The sequence below is a fragment of the Plutella xylostella genome, chromosome 4, assembly GCF_932276165.1.
Source record: "Plutella xylostella chromosome 4, ilPluXylo3.1, whole genome shotgun sequence".
NCBI lineage: Eukaryota > Metazoa > Arthropoda > Insecta > Lepidoptera > Plutellidae > Plutella > Plutella xylostella.
In genome coordinates this window covers 9,863,642-9,884,271 of record NC_063984.1, presented here as the reverse complement: position 1 = coordinate 9,884,271, position 20,630 = coordinate 9,863,642, and the positions used below count along the sequence as shown (strand labels likewise).

General features: G+C 38.7%; 2 protein-coding genes across 4 annotated transcripts; one reads left to right on the top strand and one right to left on the bottom strand.

Moving 5' to 3' along the window:
- Positions 1-3,396: 3,396 nt before the first annotated feature.
- On the bottom strand, positions 3,397-14,443 carry LOC105396880 (alsin). 2 transcript variants are annotated; one of them, XM_038120978.2, is made up of 10 exons: positions 11,034-14,441; positions 10,662-10,877; positions 8,651-8,766; positions 7,749-7,963; positions 7,230-7,569; positions 6,302-6,558; positions 5,761-5,937; positions 5,102-5,280; positions 4,535-4,698; positions 3,397-3,807 (listed from the first exon to the last, which is right to left on the bottom strand). In XM_038120978.2, exons 1-10 carry the CDS (start codon positions 14,128-14,130, stop codon positions 3,763-3,765), a joined length of 4,806 nt encoding a protein of 1,601 aa, XP_037976906.2. In that variant the 5' UTR covers positions 14,131-14,441; the 3' UTR covers positions 3,397-3,762. The 2 variants fall into 2 exon arrangements, with proteins under 2 accessions (XP_037976906.2, XP_048484652.1); XM_048628695.1 differs by lacking the exons at positions 3,397-3,807; positions 4,535-4,698 and having other exon boundaries at positions 5,148-5,280; positions 5,757-5,937; positions 11,034-14,443.
- Positions 14,444-14,543: 100 nt separating this feature from the next.
- On the top strand, positions 14,544-19,746 carry LOC105397944 (eukaryotic translation initiation factor 3 subunit H). Of its 2 annotated transcripts, none has more exons than XM_038120977.2 (6): positions 14,544-14,697; positions 15,618-15,835; positions 16,252-16,411; positions 16,743-16,947; positions 17,789-17,916; positions 19,330-19,746. In XM_038120977.2, exons 1-6 carry the CDS (start codon positions 14,620-14,622, stop codon positions 19,555-19,557), a joined length of 1,017 nt encoding a protein of 338 aa, XP_037976905.1. In that variant the 5' UTR covers positions 14,544-14,619; the 3' UTR covers positions 19,558-19,746. The 2 variants fall into 2 exon arrangements, with proteins under 2 accessions (XP_037976905.1, XP_048484656.1); XM_048628699.1 differs by lacking the exon at positions 14,544-14,697 and adding an exon at positions 15,312-15,359.
- The last annotated feature ends 884 nt before the right edge of the window (positions 19,747-20,630 follow it).

Here is a 20,630-nt window from a genome sequence, read left to right as displayed (position 1 = left end):
ATGATTTCATACCAACAATTCATTATAGAATAGATAATGGTAAGTACCTTTTAACAATATCTTGGATTTTTGAGATAATTATTTCGACATATTTTGCACTCGTCTCACAGTTATAGCCAATATACTATGTTTGGTATACATAATTATGTCGCAGGCATCTGGTTGAATCTCCTTTTTGGTTGAATGACTAGCGCGTTCATTGGATGGCGCTACTCAATTGTATGACTAGGCCGAACGTTGATTGTTCAAGCGTCACAAAACGTCCAACTAGTTAGCGGAGTTAAAATCAGTCAGGTGGTGAATAAAACAAATATGGCGTCTAACAGCTAGCAGCTGACACAAAAAGCACCTGTATTGTTATTTTTTGCAAATAAATTAGCTTTATAGTGAGTTATTTGTGTTAAAATAGTGTGACAACAATCCCATACATGGATTTACCTATTATTACGCAGCCGAGCCGGCGGATAGTTTCAAAGAAAAAATTGTGGCGAAACTGGATAATTATGTACAACAATATCAATCAAACAATATCGTTTATTGTAATTGTTTAGTTAATTTGTGAGATGAGAGCTTTGTAACATAGTTTTTTTGTTGACTCTTGTCTGGTCATGTTCATCCTAATCAGACATTACAAAGTTGCTATACTATATCCCATTCAACGACTTCGCTGAATATCGTTCAGTCAAGTCGTCGAACGTTACATTCAACGACTTGACGAGTTGTCCTTTATTGTACGCCATCCAATGAACGCGCTAGTGTTTCAACCAAAAAGGAGATTCAACCAGATGCCTGCGACACATACCTATATTACGACTTCATGTTTTGCCGCATAAATAACATGAGTGCCCCCTATCGGTAAAAAAACTGAATAAACGACATTAATTGGTAGCTATTCTGAAGGCAGAAATTATACTACTAATATCTAACTATAAATTTTGCTAGCTAAAAATGACATTTGCGGAAACACTCATAGAGTTGGATTTAAATTAAAGAAATTAAGGTTTTGACAGGTCTAAAATTAGAATTTCTGCCTTCAGAATCAACATCATTATCCTTTCTATCGTCCATAGATATTTCAATTCACTTTAAATTCAATTCCTATTGACATATAACAATTTATTTGGCTAAACACGTAAGTATAAAAATATAATTTATAAACTAAACAACAAGTTCTGCTTGAGCTACCGTTTTGACAAAAATATACACTTCAATCTCGACAACATATTTTGTACTACAGACCTTTGGATTATTCAAAAATACCAACAAACCAGGTTCCAACTAAGAAAAAATATACTCGATTATGCTGATAGGTTGTGTACCTGTTAGCTAGTAAGGAAACCCGACTAAGTGTTAAGGCTTAATTATAATAACTTAATAATTATGAATATACATTTTACACTAGAATTTAAAACTTAAAGCTCGGTAAGAATGTCAAAATATACATGGCATTAAGGTACTAGGAAAGTACTAAAATATAAACTCTTCCTCCATAAAGGAATTATGTTTTTAAAGTAACTTACTAAAAATATTAAGAAATAACATAGGTATAAAGTTCAATGCTTCACTTACTTGTGTAAGTGTTGGTTTAGGTTACTTATGAAAATTTGGTATATACCTACTAAGGGCTTTAACTAAAAATAATTATTTGAAAAAATCAAGTGCACCTAAGAAGTTAGAAAATTACAAAATGTAACAATATTTTCCATATAATTTTCACAACACACGGCTACATACAACACTGAAGTATTACGGCTAAATTTTGCTTAAGTTGCTTTATAAATCTTTAAATAGGTAGGTATTTTTTAAGATATGCATTACTTAGTAAAAAAAATAGGATATAAATTGGCACTAAAGAAATAATTTAATGAACCAAAACTAAATTGGCACGCACATACGAAATCCAACAAAAAGTAATATAATAAGCAGCGCAATAATTACTTGTCTCATAATTAAAATATAAAGTGCAATCAGTTGACTGATATTACTTTGTTACAGCTAGCCACAAACACGCATGCATAATAGGTAGATTATCACCTAAACATATAAATATTGCAAAATTATTGCAAATGCAAATATGTAACTAAATATGATTATAGTCATCGGGCAAACATACAGAATGTTACAAAAAGGGTAAATACTTACAGCAAGCCGAAACGGGGTGACGAGTCGGAGGGCCAAGCCGTAGAACAAAAGTGGTTCAATATTGTACCCTGTATCACCCCTTTTCGGCTTAATGAACTTTTGCAACATTCTGTATACGAAAAATGTAGGAAAGATTCGCAGAATTGACACGACCGACTTACATACACATATGTATAACTACATAATATTATGTGCGCCCGCGCATATAACATAGTTTCCCTTGTATTTAATTAAACTACAATAGTAACACCATTCAGAGTTATTAAGAACATCTAGCAAAGTAATTATGACCTATAAATAGACAACAATTAATGCGTAAGCGTTTAATGACGTCGTATTTCCACCTTCTAATATTCACAGTCATTATGTAATACATAGTCCTCATGAAAAATAACCGTATAACTAGCTGTATAGCTATGATTTTGATATTATTTTCACAAAGTGAATCCCAAATGGCCACCATGTTAACATTAGTACAGGGTTCTACCTTTTTTGGCATAAGATTTATTTGCCTAATCTCGTATTGCATAGTAACGTTTGGTCAAAGTCTCGTTACGCCGAAAATCGTATGGCATAAATCTCGTTTAGTAAAAAGTTATTTCGCATAACATTGTTTAGCCTAATAATGGTATGGCCAAATCTTGAATAGCCTAATAATGCTATGGCATAGGTTTATTAGGTTTATACAAAGTAATAATATTCGTTTGGCTTTAACTTTGACGGAGCGTCTCCCTACATAGCGCAAACTGGTGCCTTGTATTGATTCCGCTGTTTGGAAAACGCTCCGCTCCGCTTCGCTGCGCTCCGCTTTGGTTTTGATGAACATGTGCACCTAACACGCTCCTCCTCGCTTTGCTCGTCGTCGCACCTATTTTTAGGTTTCGATCTCATGGGGTTTGTAATAATTATATTGGTCGTTACCTTTCGATTTTTTGATCATACAATATCGTGATTTTCGGGATGTAGGAGAAAAATACCACAATTTGTACATTTACTACATACTTAATATATTATTTATTAAGATAACATTACGAGAAACAAGATTATACATAGGTATAGACGAACATAAATTTGAGCAAACGAAACTTAGGTGTTTAAAGATTGTGCCTAAAGAGTTTTAGACGAAACGAGCCTTATGCCACATAAGTCTTGGCAAAGTGATGGTTCGGCCAAAAAAGTTTAGACCATACGAGTTATGCGAAATGAGTTTTGGTCAATAAAGATTATGCGAGATGAGCGGAACCCTTAGTACAGCCCTATTGCGATTTAAATGCTGTTAACGCGCCATCTATGTGTCAAGCTATGAGCAAAAATATTCATTGAAGAGCATCCTAATAGCTAGACCCTTCAGAAACTAGAAGAACTGCTGAGCTGTAGACAATTAGACATAAACAAATGCTATTCAAAGAAATATACCTCAGTTGAATTTTAAAAGCTTTCCAAATTACAGAATCTTACCAGCTCTATTTTAAAATTAAGATTATTTTGAATTTGAGCGGTTAGATTCTGTATGTTTATATTTTTCCATTTACACAGTACAAGGTGGAACTACTACGTCACTAGAAATGCACCAACGGTTCTGCGAGATCAAAGGAACGTGATTCTACTCCAGCCACCAGACTAGCCGATTGATAACTTCTCCTGGAGTATTTGAAAGTAGCATGCCTGTGAAAGAAAACATACAATAATTAGGTATAAACCAGGACATTGATTACTTAAAAATAAAAGTAAAAGCTAACTTAAAAATAAAAGCCACAATGGTTTAGAACTATGCTTGGTGCTATAGACACTTATTAGATGTCAAACCAATAACCCACTACATACTTCTAAAACCCATCTATTACATTGTGATATAGGTATGTATCAAAAAACGTAATAAGCTGTCTCAATAAATTATCAATTCTTAAATGGCCCCATGATTCCACGGACTCATGCTATCTCACTTTTATCTTAGCTCTGTCTCTGTCCCACTAATGTACGGTTTGCTGCATAAATAGCTATACACTTCTGTACCTTGTCAAACTGACGAACCGTCAAAGATTGACAAGGTACAAAAGTGTATAGCTACTTATGCAGCTGACTGTACATCGGCTTCCATTTTAGCCCGCTTTAATATTTGCTTACACTGTCATAGTTTTACTAAACTCCCAAAACCAAAGCTACACATTTCACACGCCTGTGTTTAACCATTAACCAGGCAGTACCATACAAAACTACATTATTTTGAATTATATTACATTGATCGATCGAGCTAAAAGCAGTGAAAATTTAAAGTAGCCTGAGCGGGGTCGACAAATAATTATAAAATTTTACATCGATTAAACCATTTGAATTTGACTTTTGCCGGGTTAAGATAGAAGAAAGAAGATGAAGAAAACTAAACAAAACTCACCTTCAGCGTAGTGAACATGAGCCCCAGCTCCCCATGCTGCATGGCCCTCTCCAGGAAGTCCTCCACGAAGTGTATCTCGGAGCCGAGCTGCAGGATCCTGGCGCGCACCACCACGAAGTGGAACACGGGGAACAGCTCGTCCATGCTCCAGAGGTAGTCTTTGCCTGGACGAAATTGTAAGAAATTCAGTATGATTTCCGCCATAGACGAAAGTGAAGTTGAAAGCTAAAGATAGCGTCGGATGAGGTCCGAAGGTGACAGTTATTTGTTTATTGGCTGGATGAGGATGAGATGGGATGAGATCACAAAGTGTTGTAAGGGCGCTTGGGAAAGACTTATGTATAGCAGTGGAGGTTTGATGTCATGTGTGCTAGCATAAAAGTATAGTTTTCTTTTAATGCGAGATTTTTTAAACATTATAATAAATAACAATAAAATCATTCATTCACGTCTATGTACGTTATAATGTACTAAATTTCACTCAAAGCATGTTATTTCAAAAATATCAAATGAATCTATTACCCATCATCAACCCCTAAATCCACACAACACATTTCACACTCATACCCAATTCCTGCTGCACAGCCGTGGTCATCTTCTGGAAGGTGCTGCGGATGACCAGCAGCTTCTCAATCGGGGAGAACGTGGTCTTGAGCTGCTGCAGCGTCTCCACGGCTTCTTCGAACAACTGGTCCTTGAGCGGAGACTTCGGTTCTAGGTGCGGGTATGAGGTTACCCAGAATTTTCTGGAAGAATTGAAGGATGTTTTTAGATAATGGTAGTAAATTTACGTGTTTTTTTTATATGGTGGAACGTTTTGTTAGGTGATAATTATAGCAATATAAATCGAGTCATTAAAGAGCAGGCATTTGCCTGGATGGACAATATGGACATACGTGTCACATTATAAATTGAAATTGAATAGACTATTTATATTCCTCTCATTTTCATCTATGATTATCAATAGGCCATAAACTAGTAAGGAAATCTAAATAAAACCCTAACCGTAGGGTAAGAGAGTTGTTGAGTCTAGAGCTCGAACAGGAAAACGTAGCGTGGGAAGCTTTCCAGCCCCCTGGAACGCCAATCTTGTATAGATAAGCTGTAGTGGTTGGATGGAGGCTTAGCTTTATTGTCCAGCAGAGGCCATTTATAGAATAAATAAAAAAATATCCCTTGACTTAGTGTGTATGTAGATCAGTGTGTGTCTCCGTGTGTGTACCTACTGGTCGATCCCCAGGAAGGCCATGAGCGCGATGTCGGGCTGCTTGTTCCACTTCATCAGTCTCCGCCAGTAGAGATCATCTTCTCTCTTGTTGTGTAGTGCGTATAGAACGAACAGAGCCGGGTGCACGCGAGGGAGGAGTGTGGGCTGGAGGAGGGACGCTGCTGATACCACTTCGCTGGAAGGAGAAGGTGAAATGCTTTTAGCATTAAGTCTACCCTTTGTACTTTTATTTTGTAATGTTTGTACAATAAAGAATTAAATGAATAAAGAAAATATGGGGCTGTTATTTTGTACTGTTAGGAGGCGTTTCCGTTGCTATGGAAAAAATAATTAAGTACTTACCTACCTACATTTTAGAGTATGTCCAGTGAAAAATGAAACTTACAAAGTGAGACAAATTTGATTGGCTGGTAACACAGATCAATGACAATCGATATAATTGTTAAATACAGACCTACGTCTGAACGTAAATTTTTGGCAGGTGGTGATTATTTTTAGATTCGGCCAAATGTTATAAGTTTAACAATGAAAACACTCACCCATCAATAGCATTACTCTCCCCAACATCGTCTTCCTCCCTCGTCTTATACGGCAACACTATATCAGTGCCATCTGGCGGTAGCGCCGGGAACAACAGTCTCACAACTTGATAGATCCTTGAAGTGATGCTTTTCAGCTCTTTGACAGCGTGGCTCAACAGTAATGGATGCACTCTGACGCCTCCGTAGGTCGTATTGAAGGCGTTAGTTAGGCCTAGGACTAACTGGCCTAGAGGGTGGTGTGTTGACTCGCAGGCCTAGAAAAGAGATCATGATATTTATAAATACTTCTTCCTAGTACTAAGGGATACTCTTTCGGGGTAGTCAGAGGTAGGAGAATACTCCCCACGTTTTTATTCATTTCTTTTGCCGGTGTTATTGTGAAAAAGGCAGACATATTATACAAGACCTGAAAACAATTATCAGAACCAGCCGGTAATCGAACCCTCCGAACAACTTCACCGCGTTGCGTACCATCAGCTACAATACAGTTATGGGGTTTAAGGTTATTTCATGTTACATAATTGACAAACATTGCACTCGTGTCAGTGATAAGATAGCGTGATTGCAATGCAAGATTTATATCATCGTTCGAAGATAAACATCAAAGTTACTAATCTCGACAAGATAAAAACTCACTTTAGATTTCACAGGAGAATTGGACAATACGTTTAAAATGGGAGATGAGAGGAAACAATACAGCCTAAGAATTTACGTAATGAAAAGTAAAATTTGTCCGTTATCTTGCCAACATTAACTCATAAAAGTGGCTCACAAGGTTGAGCAAATAAAGTATAGTAAAATAAATATTACAAATACAAATCCGCATCAGCTGTCATAACAAAGTTACTATTAAAATTCAACCTTGGGACAGGAAAATTACAGAATGTTATAAATAATTTAAAGTAGTAATTTAAGGATAACTTACATTGTGCAAATATTGTTTTAGCTCCATATAATCGTCCAATTTTAAAGCATCTTGTCCGAATTGAGGTATGACTTCGAGGCAGTCAACAGATTTTTCCAAGTCTTTTTGCAGTTTCGCACTTTTCTTCACGTTGTGTTTTTCTTTATGCGAGCAGGATATAGCTACGGCGACATTCTGCCAGATCCTTTTATTGTCTATGGTCTGATTGTTTGTGGTTCCGTTGCTTAAGTGACTTCCGGTCGGCGTCAGAAGCGTTTCCGGTACCCCGAGACATTGATAGCATTGGCGGAAGAGAGCGTTCCATTTTTGATTTGGTGCGACACAGAGTTTTCCAAAAGAGCTGAAAACAGTTAAACGTATTTTTTTTGTTTTTAACAAACAAAACACAAAACAATATTAGTGCAGAGAAGGTCTACCATTCCATTCCATTCGTCCTACCTCACCGTTTACCTTTTCAAAAAGTGCAGACAATAAAGAAAATAAATTATTACATAATTACTTAATTTACATAAAACTTACTTTGGCTTAGAATTTGCCGGAAGAACTGGGTTAGAAACATTCAACTGCATCGTTGCATTGGAGATCTTGACGCCTTCGGTCCAAGCGCCACTCAGGCAGCCCTCAATCTTATCGCCACTGGAGAAGGTTAATGTTCCCTTGCCGCTGAACACACCAGCTGATCTGAATTCCCCTTCGTAATGGGTGCCATCTTCAAACACCATGACTCCATGGCCCTGTAATCATGGGAAAAATATTAATAATGAATACGAATGTAAAATCTGTAAAACTAAATCCGCAACTTACAAATGTCATAGTTCTATTGGAATTTCCTTTGTTGCTAGGAAGAAATGTAATATGTGCCAATAAAGATTTGGCACAAATTAATGTTGCTTTTAGTTAATTACATACGACATTACAACATGCAAGTGAGGAATTTAAATTGAAGACACTTCTCGTACATTATACATACTACCGTGGAAATGTACAGTCTGTAATAGTCTGTATAGACGAATTAGTTAACATTGTGGATTACTTAGTGAAATATAATTTTCTTGTTATCGTATTAAATAAGATTTTAAAAGTAATTAGTTTTCTTAATTGAATTTCAAAACATAGCAAACCATAATCGATCTTAATCAATGTCATTGGGACCGATAATTACCAAGACACTTTGGTACGAATTCTACTAAAACGAGACAACGTAATTAGACTAATTTGGAACTTTATTTGTTTGGCTGGGAATTTTCGGACCCATTTAAATATTTTAAGCCTAATCCCGTTTGTCCTTTATATATCCCAAAGCACCTATAAAACAATGTGCAAACAAAAATTTCGACACAAAGAATGTGAACAGTTAGCCAAAAACTTTTCGTGTAACAACAATTATTTCAGAGGTCAAAACACAAGGTCACTCTACTCACCGTTAGAACATCTTGCATGAAAAGTCCTTCATAGTAAATTCCGTCTAGCGTTACTATCAGACCGCAACCATTTTTTTTGTTATCACTCCAACTGCCCAGGTATTTTTCGCCTTTTCCTGAAATTTGTAATTGATTTTAGCATTCAAATTGAAAGAAAATTACTTTGCTACAAAAAATATACAGTTGTTTATAATTATGTTGGTTATGAATATGAATCACTGTGATAAATCGGATATGATTAAGGAGCTACATAAAGATAAACATCTGCAGACGTGTAAGGAAATTGCATTGAAGCCAACCACGGATGGAGGAGTTGAGTCAAGATCCATTAGTACATTGTTTGTTTCCGTTTACAAGCAATACTTTACGAGGGCGATACCGAAATGATCGGGAATAGAAAAAAGTACAAAGATATCATAATATTATTTACTTTTATTGTTTTTCAAAGTAGACTCCGTGACATTCAATGCACTTTTTCATTCGATTAAACCAATCATTGAAACAGTAATTCCAGTCTGAAGTGGATACTGTCAAAACAGCTGATTTGTAAGCTTCGACCGCCTCTTCTGGGCCGCTAAACCGTTGACCACGTAGCATATCTTTATTTCTTGGGAATGTAAAATAATCATTGGGGCTCAGATCAGGGCTATACGGAGGATGGTCCATCAACTCCACGTTTTCCATATTTAAAAACGTTCTTGTTTTGCGAGCGGTATGAGAGCTTGCATTATCGTGGTGAAGGATTATACGACGATTCGGGTTAGTTTTACGAAGTTTGTTTGCCGGAAGTCGTAAGACGACTTCCGGCAAACAAACTGTTGTGTACCAATCAGCAGTAACCGTCCTTTGTTCTTGTAATGGAATCGTAGCCACATGGCCAGTTTTCGATACAAACGAAGCGACCATTTTTTTCAACACGCTGCGTGAGCGAATAACTTTTGTTGGCTTGACCTCACCTTCGAAGACCCAAACTGCCGATTGATGTTTTCTTTCGGGCTCATATGAATAAATCCACGATTCATCACCAGAGACGATATTGTAGACAGCATTTGAACTGCCTCCATTGAACCGTTGCAGAGCAGATCGACACCAATTAACACGAGCCGACTTTTGTTCCTCGGTCAAACGGTGGGGCACCCAGCGCGAAACTAACTTCTTGACACCCAGTTCTTCATGTAAAATGGTTTGAATGGCTGTCATACCAATGCTGAGAGAAGCCCGAATCTGCTCGTATGTCACATGTCTATCTTCTTTTATTAACTGGCGTACAGCATCGATGTTATCTTGTGTTACCGCTGTTTTTGGCCGACCACGACCAGTAGAAGGGACTGTGGTAAGAGAGGAACGTCCACGGCGAAACTCAGAATACCAACGATATATAGTCGTTTTAAATAGAAACAAGCTCGGCGAGACATTGTTCTTGAGATAAACCTCGACGAAAGTTGTGAAAAATTATTGCACGGAAATGTTCCCGCGTAAGCTCCATTTTTTACACCGACTTGTCAAATTCAAATGGTCAATACTCTTTTATTTTTTACTTTTTTTAAAATTCGAGAATGGAATTATATTTGAAAAAACCTTACATCTGTTACAACAAAAAGGTTTCACTCTAATTTATTCCTAAGTATTCTATTCCCGATCTTTTCGGTGTAGCCCTCGTATATGTATTTACGTTAAATGTTAAAAGTGTTGAAATAAAATTAGTAACTTTATGTTTTAAATTGTTTACAACACTCTGTCCTCGGCTTTCCTCTGTTAGATAGGTACTACTGGCACTACTGGCTACCTATCTAACGTATTTAGACTAGCCTGTCCCCGGCTATAGTATAGGTTCGTATCGACGTAGATAAATATATGACTATATAGCGATTTGCCATAAATACGGCACTGATTGGTGAAACGAGCATTAAAGGAGTTTATTCGATAGGTCTGTTATCCGTGCTGAGGGGCCTGGTATAACTTATCTGAGGGTACTGGCATAACTTATCTACTACGCTATTCTGGCACTTACCGATATCATCCATAACACCATACCCCTGTTTGACGCCATTGACCCACTCCCCAGTGTATATAGTGGCCGACGAGGATGTGAAGTCTCCCTGCTTCTTGATGCCGTGTCCGTGAGGCGAGCCGTCCTTGAAATAACCTTCGTAGATGTCCGCATTCGTGTACTTCATCACGCCATAGCCGTTTTGGAGGTTGTCCTTCCATTGACCTTCGTAGATGCCTGTTGAATTATACTAAGGGTCATTCTCTGAAAAATCTATCTAGAATTGAAATATTGTTGTCTTTCTCTTCTATAGCTGAAGGCTACGAACAAGAGGTAGGTAATTAAATGTTTTTAGGTAGGTGCTATAATGCTTTGTGAAGTGTCATATCTTACCTACGCCAGGGATCTCCATTTTGCCATGTCCGGAGAGGGCATTCATCTGAAACTGACCGACGTAAAATTTCCCCTCAGGCCATTCCACTTTGCCAGTCCCGTGGACTTTGCCGTCGAGCCATCGGCCATTGAAAGTGGCTTCTTTGTAAAACTGGCTTTTAGTCGAAAACGTATAACTGGCTGTACGGATTGAAGGTGGCTTGTAGTTCGATTCCTTGTTTAAGACTGTCTTGATGGAAGTGTTTAGGGCCTGCACCCATTCTGACTTCTCCTGCTCCGATGGAGTAGACACAGATATCACCTCCTCTGGTGTCGTCAGCTGTATGATGTTTTGTAACGAGTCTGTATTCGTAACTGGCTCTACCCACAAAGTTTCCAAGTGATGGACGTTGGGCGTACTGCCGACGACATGGATGAATAAGTCGTTGAACAAAATGAACCAATGCGACGAGAATCGCCCAGGGTTAACTAAATTCATTGGTCGAGATTTAGATTCTCTGATCAAGCGTCGGTCCGGTGTTCGGTATTGCTCGAGAGATTTCCCGCAACTCTCCCAAAATAGTTTCGTAATTTCCGCTTCCTTCCGTTTTTTTTCCTGCTCGTCTATAAGAGTATCTAATGCGGTTATTACTCTGTTTATTTTGTCGTCTACATGCGCTTTATTATCGTGTTTTCTTTTAGTTTTATGTCGCAATAACGATTGTGCGATGCATTTGTAAGAACTTAATCTCGTTAGGGGCTGGACAAATGCTAGAGCTACTACGGCTTCAAGCGTTTTCTTGTTGTTCTTTTGTTTGTTTGAGGGCAGCTGGTCACTGAACAGGTTGTACACGCTTGTAAGAACATCTACGATGCTGTTGATATGAGCGAAACCACCGATAACAATTAGATTGCTTACAGCTACGTAATACTTTCTGTACAAATAAATATGCTCTTCAAAACTTTTTATCAACGAAATATCACATTCGCTTATGTGTTTTTCTGCGTATTGCCACATTGATAGCACATTTAGAGCAGTCAAGTTCAAAATATCTCCGAAAATATCACAAACAGTTTCGTATATGTTGGAGTGTGCTGATATTGCTTTGCTTTTCTTAAGGAAAGGCTTTAGCAGTGAGTGGTATATTAAAATCATCTCTTCTAAATATCTTTGAGCAATAGAAAGGTCTTGGAACTCCGGGCTCCTGTGTGACTCTTCAACAGAACAGTAGCTAAAATTTCCAGAGGATAGGACTCTCCAATGATAGCACATATTTTTCGATTTACTTTTTACCAAGTTGTTGAAGTGATCATGTATTTTAACGAGTGCTATTTCGTTGGCATTTTCTTTTGGTTCCTCTTCATCTACTTTCTTATTTAAGTTAACAGCTGTTTCTGTGAATCCTTCTGTGTGTTTTCCCATGTAGAATATGTTTTCGTTGTGAGTGTACGCCAGGGTATGATGGTCTGTAGCTATCATGTCCCTCACTCTGTCACTGTCTGAGTTTTCTGTGAATTGTTTAGGTCCACTTTTGTCATCTCTAGAATCTAGACTTACTTGTTTGTAGTGGTTGTATCCCCACATGAACAGTCGCCCATCCAATGTCAGTGCTGAGCAATGCCACTTTCCACAGGAAACCTTCTGAAGACCAAAACCACAGAGGGACATCACAACTACAGGTTTGATTCTTTTGATGGTGTCTCCTATACCCAGTTGTCCATGAGATATATCGCCCCACGTCCACAGCTCTGTAGCTAGGATGTTTTTGCCAAGTTTTGACATGTTTTTTATGTTTTCATTTTTGTGAGCAACCTCAAAGTCTTTTTCACTACTCACTGTACTAGTGGAGAAATGCAGGTCATCCAAATGGCAAGTTGATGCACAGCTGTACATAAGAGAGGACATGTCATCATTTTGTAGTCTTGATTGAAATTCCACTATCTCATTGTTATCACTGCTGCCACTGACATGTCTAGAAAGTGTGGCTACTTTATCACCAACAGTTTTGACGCCTTCATACACAAAGTTGGTAAGATTGGATACATTTTCTTTTATTATCCTGGTTGGTTTCTCTGTGTACTCCACCAAGTAATCCTCACCAGCAGCGGAGACCCAGGACAGCTGTCTGCTTAAAAACTGTCTAGCAGCATCTGTGTTTATAAAAATATTATTTATTTTCTCTGTGTTTTCTTCAATAATTTCACTAGAACTATCTTGATTATCATCATCATTGGCTACTATTGTATCTAGTGACTTGCTTTCACCTTCAGATTTCATATTGTTACTGCTTTTTTCAGCATTTATTCTTGCAATTTTGGACTCTTCTGAAGAGGGACTAGAATCTTCTGTGAAACTGTGAGTATCTATGTGTACATCAGTCTGTGGGGCGGTGGTGCTGCTGGAGTCTTCACTGGACTTGCTGAGCTGGACTCCTAGAGGACAGGTCTCAGTGAGGGATGGCACAGACGCCGGGGAAGCTAAGCCAATGATAGTTTGACACTGAGAACAGTTGGATGCAAACACCTCTTCATCATCATTGTCACTGTCTGTGTCACAGTTGTCAGACCTGCGGACATTCTTCCTGGCTATTACAGCTGCAAAGTTCTCCCCAATAGATGCACTGTATACAGTTCTCCCTTCGAAAAATGGCACCTTTTTGATATTAGAAGAGTCTAAAGAGATTTGGGGCATGATTCCTGACCCCCAGAGCTGCCCCTCACTGCTGATGAACAGCTGGCCAAAGTCACTGGTGACCACATTCCTAAATTTAACCTTAAAGCTAGAGCTTTTGAATCCATGGGGGCAGCACTTGGCATCTTCTCTTACAACTATTTCTTCCTTGTTTTCAAAGTTGGAATCTGTTTTGTATAACCGCCCATGCACATCAATAATGTAAAGAATGTCATTGTGGTATGATATGTCTATTGCTGATATACCGGCGACTTTTTTAAAGCTCAAGTAGTCTTCTTCAGAGCTGCATAGGTACAGACCATGGTCATTTGCTAGAACGACGAATTCTGTCCCTAGAGTACATAATTTTATTATTTTATCAGGTACTTGTTGTGACGATGAGATGATTAATGGTGTTAGTCCCCTCCAAAACTTATGCTGACTCATTTCAGCTCTTCCTTTCTGGGTAGATAAATAGTAAACATTGAGCTATTTCACTGCACTTTGCACAGCACTTCACAATTTATGAAAAAAACTATAAAGCGTACGCAGAATGTTTACGCCTATTTAACATTGCGGTCCGAGAAGCCATTGTTTCAGGGGATTTCACTAGGGATTTTTATTTTCAACATTTGTATTTATTAAATTAACTTTAAAATTGTAATCAATTTTATCAATTTGACAACTGTTGTTATCGTTCGGAAACTTTGGAATCGAATCGTCGAAATCGACCACAACCAAAAACTAGCAACTGTCAAATAGTGAGGTGACAATTATGAACGGTATACGTAGTGTAATAACGTATATTTTAGTATTGTTACATTGGTATGCCTGATATTTCCATAGACAGATAGAGTAATGAGTGAATGAAATGAAAGAAGTGAACGATGCGTAATACTGTCAAACAAGAACTGTCAAAATCTTTCAAGTTGAAAAATGGCGAATCGTGGTGGTTCTGCAAGGCGAGTTCCTGAAAATGAAGCTGCAATTACTTACGTTCAGACTGATGGACTGGTGGGTTAACTTCCTTACAACTTCATCTTTATCCACTGTTTATTTTGTAAGCAGGCTTCATCGTCAATATAAACTATTTTGTGACTTTCTAAACACGTCATGGATAGTGATGTTTTTCACACAAATTAATCAATTTTAACAGTTAGTTCAGTATACTAGGTTTAAAACTTTTTAAATTAGTCGGTTCTTACCTATCTTCATTGTTAATTTGCATTGCTTCTGCTGAAATATTATTATTTATAGGTTAGGTTTTGGTCTAGTCTTCATAAACATTGGTCAAAATCAAACAAGCCTTCTCTACTAATCCATAAGTGCCAACTATACCTAACTTACATGTTGATGACCGGTGACATAAACAACATACACTGCTGGCAAATAATATAATCATGCTGATTGTATAAACATTGTTTAGTAAATGTAGCTCAACTCATGATGAGATGACTCAGACTCTGTTTTTGGAGATAGTGTAGTAGCGCCGACCTCTGTGTGTTGTTGATCCGTCCATTTAAACAGTGATGACACCACTATTTATACAGATTAGTCTCAGGATGCGAATTCTCTCTATTTGGACTGTCTAGTGCTTTGTTTATCACCTTTTTTTTTAGTTTTCTTTGATTTAAACTGTAACTATGAATAAAGCACCCTGCCATCTACAGCATGAGGTTAGTTTAGTGAACTGTTAAATTATAAACATTATGGTTCAATTTTAATATAAATTAAACCATTATCTCCAGGATTAAACATTTTGTATGGACCTATTAACTGTATGAGTCATTAGAGTTTTAATGTACCCAACATTTTCCTGCTATTTTTCTAGTAATTTTTTAATTATATGTATATTTTTTAAATTATTATTCTGCATAACTAAAGTATAGTAAATTCTAATAAACATTACATGAATTAAATTACTCTTCAAATAGGCGGTGATGAAAATAGTGAAGCACTGCCATGAAGAGTCATGCAGCAACATGGAGGTGGCGCAGGGCGCGCTGCTCGGGCTGGTCGTGGAGAACCGCCTCGAGATCACCAACTGCTTCCCGTTCCCCAAGCACGATGACACCATGGACGAGGAGGAGTACCAGCTCGACATGATGCGCAGACTGCGCCGGGTTAATGTTGATCACTTCCATGTTGGATGGTGAGTGTTTGTGGTGTTGTTGTAAAGTTGATGAATGATTTTTTTTATCACATCCAGCTCAAATGAAGTTTAAGACTATGGTGTCAGTGAAAGATCACATTAGATTTGTGGTAATCTATGAGAGAGACAAGTAAATGAGTTCTTGAACCACTAGAGTAGCATAAAGCTATGTAATTATGGATGGAGGTTTGTCCCTCTTTCATGCCAAAACTGCTAAAGGGTATTTGATGAAATATTCTACATGTATTGGAAGCTGAAACCCTGGATTAACCATAGGTTACTGTCTATGCCGGAATTCCCATGGGAAAACTTTTAAGGTGAAGCAAAACTGCTCGTACCTACTGGTATTTATACTTCTTTATATCTCCTCCCACTTTATGGCAAATAATACATTCCACATAATTATAATTACCCAGGTACCAGAGCGCGGACGTGGGCAACTTCCTGAGCCTGCCGCTGCTGGAGTCGCAGTTCCACTACCAGACCTCCATCGAGGAGAGCGTCGTCGTCATCTACGACACCAAGAAGTCCGCCCGGGGCTTCCTCACGCTGAAGGCTTACAGGCTTACTCCTCAGGTATGATGTTTTGTTCAGTATTTTGTTTTTATTTTATAATAACTACACAATTTGTAAAGTCCTCTAAATTCAAATGATAAAATATATAAAAATATTAATATTAGTATTCACTAATAGAGTTAATGGGTTGTGTACCTTAACAAGGATCGATAATAGATGCACAGCTCACCATCTGATCCATAATGAGGCAAACAGCTGGCATGGAGGCTATCAAGTGGAAACAAAGCAGGGTGGAAAAAAGGAGTGTACAATTGCCTCACCCTATATGTATGTATATAATTATTTACTATAAATACTTTTATTCATCACCAACCTCTGTCCTTCCTTCCAGGCGATAGCCATGTACAAGGAGGGCGAGTTCACCCCGGAGGCTCTCCGGAACCTCAAGATTGGCTACGAGAGCCTGTTCATCGAGGTGCCCATCGTGATCCGCAACTCCCCGCTCACCAACATCATGATGTCCGAGCTCGCTGAGATGATCCCCGATGAGGAGGGGTCCAAGTTCTTGGACCTGGGAACCGCTTCTGTGCTGGAAGGTGTGTTTTTGTTGCTTGTAAGGGTCAATTCAGACGTACCACAACCACACCACACCACAACCACGCCGTGTGGTCGGGCGTATATTTTGTATTGACAATGAATAATCCAATTCACACGTGCCACATTTTGCCGTTGTTATCGACCACCTGTGTAATACGACCACATCGCAACCACAACCTAACCACATCGCAACGGCAACGCCGCCACGCGGCGGCGGCACCGCGGCAACCTGTTCTCCGTATTAACTGCACACGACGACGTGGTTACCACACCGCAATGACAGCGACAACGCAATCACATTGACATTGTCGCTGCCACAACGCAACTGCAAAAAGCCGCTGTCACACTATTCACACGTAACCGCAGCTTGACCACATTATGTCGCTGCGACGTGGTGTGGTTGTGGTACGTGTGAATTGACGCTAAACCTATCGGCCATTTAGATGAAATACAATACAACATGCTGGACAGCTTTTTTTCCATGCAAATATAATAAATAGTGTCTTTAGTTAATAAACCGCAAGTAATAATAAACTTCAACTGGCAGAAAATCAGCATATTGGAGCAACCTGTAATAACCTACTATTCATTATTTCTTTGGCACTTCCCAAACAAGAACAGAAAGAGAATGCTTATTAAATTCCTCCATTCTTCATTTATTTTAGTATTTTGATAAACTTAGCTTCTCTCCTCAGCTTTCTCTCTCGCACTACCTACCACTGTCTCCACAACACCAAAGGTTAAATGGAAGAAAATGCTATTAGCATTAATTTCGCCTATGTACCTACACGTAAATTTGTTGTGCAATAAATAATAATAATTATTATTTTATCGTTTCAGGCCAGCTCCGCAGCCTGATGGAGCGCGTGGACGAGCTGAACCAGGAGGCCATCAAGTTCAACCGCTACCAGCAGCTGGTGGTGCGCCAGCAGCAGGACAAGCACCGCTGGCTGCTCAAGCGCGCTCAGGTAATATAACAGCTATACTATACACATACAGCTAGCTATAGCTGTGGTATAGAAATGGCATAGTATACAGGTTGCATAGTAAAAAAGTATTCGGTTTCTGGAATATGTCTGTAAAAAATGGCGCGTGATTCAATGATACCATGGAACCTGTACAGTAGAGTAATAAATATAAATAAATATGTGGGGACATCTCACACACGGCCATCCGACCCCAAGCTGTGTTATGGGGGTTCCGCTCATCTCGCATAATCTTTATTGACCAAAACTCATTTCGCATAACTCGTATGGTCTAAACTTTTTTGGCCGAACCATCACTTTACCAAGACTTATGTGGCATAAGGCTCGTTTCGTCTAAAACTCTTTAGGCATAATCTTTAAACACCTAAGTTTCGTTTGCTCAAATTTATGTTCGTCTATACCTATGTATAAACTTGTTTCTCCTAATGTTATCTTAATAAATAATATATTAAGTATGTAGTAAATGTACAAATTGTGGTATTTTTCTCCTACATCCCGAAAATCACGATGTTGTATGATCAAAAAATCGAAAGTTAACGACCAATATAATTATTACAAACCCCATGAGATTGAAACCTAAAAATAGGTGCGACGACGAGCAAAGCGAGGAGGAGCGTGTTAGGTGCACATGTACATCAAAACCAAAGCGGAGCGTTTTCCAAACAGCGGGAACAGACGCTCCGTCAAAGTTAAAGCCAAACGAATATTATTACTTTGTATAAACCTATGCCATAGCATTATTAGGCTATTCAAGATTTGGCCATACCATTATTAGGCTAAACAATGTTATGCGAAATAACTTTTTACTAAACGAGATTTATGCCATACGATTTTCGGCGTAACGAGACTTTGACCAAACGTTACTATGCAATACGAGATTAGGCAAATAAATCTTATGCCAAAAAAGGTAGAACCGTGTTATGGGTGTCGGACAGCTGATATATCTACACAAATACATAGATAGATAGATACTTAATATAAATATCAACACCTAAGACCCGAGTACAAATATCTGTCTATAAACAAATATCTGCCCCAGCCGGCAATCGAACCCTTCGGCTCAGTAGTCAGGGTCACTAACCACTGCGCCATTCGGTCAATATGTACGCTGTAATACAATTACTATTCAAAACTATCATGTATGATTTATTACCGTTTTCTTCTCCCGCACAGAGTGGCGTTTGTAAAAGAGACGAGAAAAAATTTATGCTACTAGATAATCTTTGTATTTTCCGTGTTCATATCAAAATGTATCCCGTAATGTAACACGACGTAAAACTCTTTCTCATCTATCAGTGTGCTAAAATATGACTTGAAAAGCGGCCTGCGCTGTTAAAATCACAAATACTACAACACTTATCCACCAACCTAATCCCTACATTTCCAACATTACAGGAGAACGCAGCCCGCGCGGCTAAGGACGAGCCGGCCCTACCCGAGGAAGATGTCAACAAGCTCTTCAAACCTCACCCGGTGCCGCCGCGCCTCAACCCCATGATCGTGGCGGGGCAGATCCACACCTACAGCCAACACATCTCCCAGTTCTGCTCCCAGAGCCTAGCCAAGCTCTACCTCACGCAGGCTCTACAGAATGCGAAGGACCCGGCCAAGCAGAATTATTGATTTTGTGTGGGGGTTTGCGGATAAGTGTAGTCTGAAGTTGGTTGCGAGAGAATGGTGTGCTGTGATTGGCTGTCAGTCACGTAGCCTCGTAGCTAGCTTCAGATAGGTGCAGTTGTCTGACGCGGAATCTACTTTTGGTATTATTATTAACATTTATGTACCTACTGAATAAAATGTGATGAAGTCGCAGTTTTGGTGTTTTTGTTGTACTTTGTTAGATCCTAGCCGCTCATAGAAACCACAAACAAAGTGTCTCAAGACTCAGGAGTGAGCCTCTAATATCCCGGTATAGTTTGGTGACAGGGTACATGCATTTCCATTCCGTGAAATATTAAAGGTGCTTGTAGAAGTTCATTGAGTTAATAAGAATGTAAATAAATAATTTACTATGTATCAAAGTTCCTTCATACAAAAGTGGCGCCTTTAGCGGAAAATGCGGTAAAACTGATGTAAAAAGCACGAGGCCCCTTTGGTGCGTTTCGTTGGCGTTGCTATATTTTTTATATCGCTGTTCCTATGGGAACATACAACGCAGGAATGGGGCTTCACCCTAAGTTAATACCTCTAAAATAAAAATAAAACAATCAAAAGCAGTAAGTACCTGTACATCCGTGCTTACCCCGTTTTAAAACTAACAAACCACCTACCTATTCATTCTTTGAAATATTGACGGTTGGTATACGTACGGTGGCCTGCGCCTAAAAGTATACAGGCGGAGTTTTTAAAATAGCTATCCCTGATGATTAACGGACCAGCTACATCGGTTATAAATCCGGGGACGTGTTGTGTGTGATGTGTGTAGCAGTGGTGTTTATGTGGATGTGCTGGAGCAGCATGTGAGCTTGAGATCGCTATTTTAAAAACTCCGCCTGTATACTTTTAGGCGCAGGCCACCGTACCTAGCCCGTTTGGTCCGAAACGTATATGGTGGCTTTCGGTATCGTACACAACGGACGCATCGCATTCAGTATTCTTTGTAGAAATTCACACAGGTGCGTCCACTTCATCGACATTGCGTTTCTCCAAACATTTATGAAAATCCTTTTGGTCCGATACGTAGGTACGATACCTAT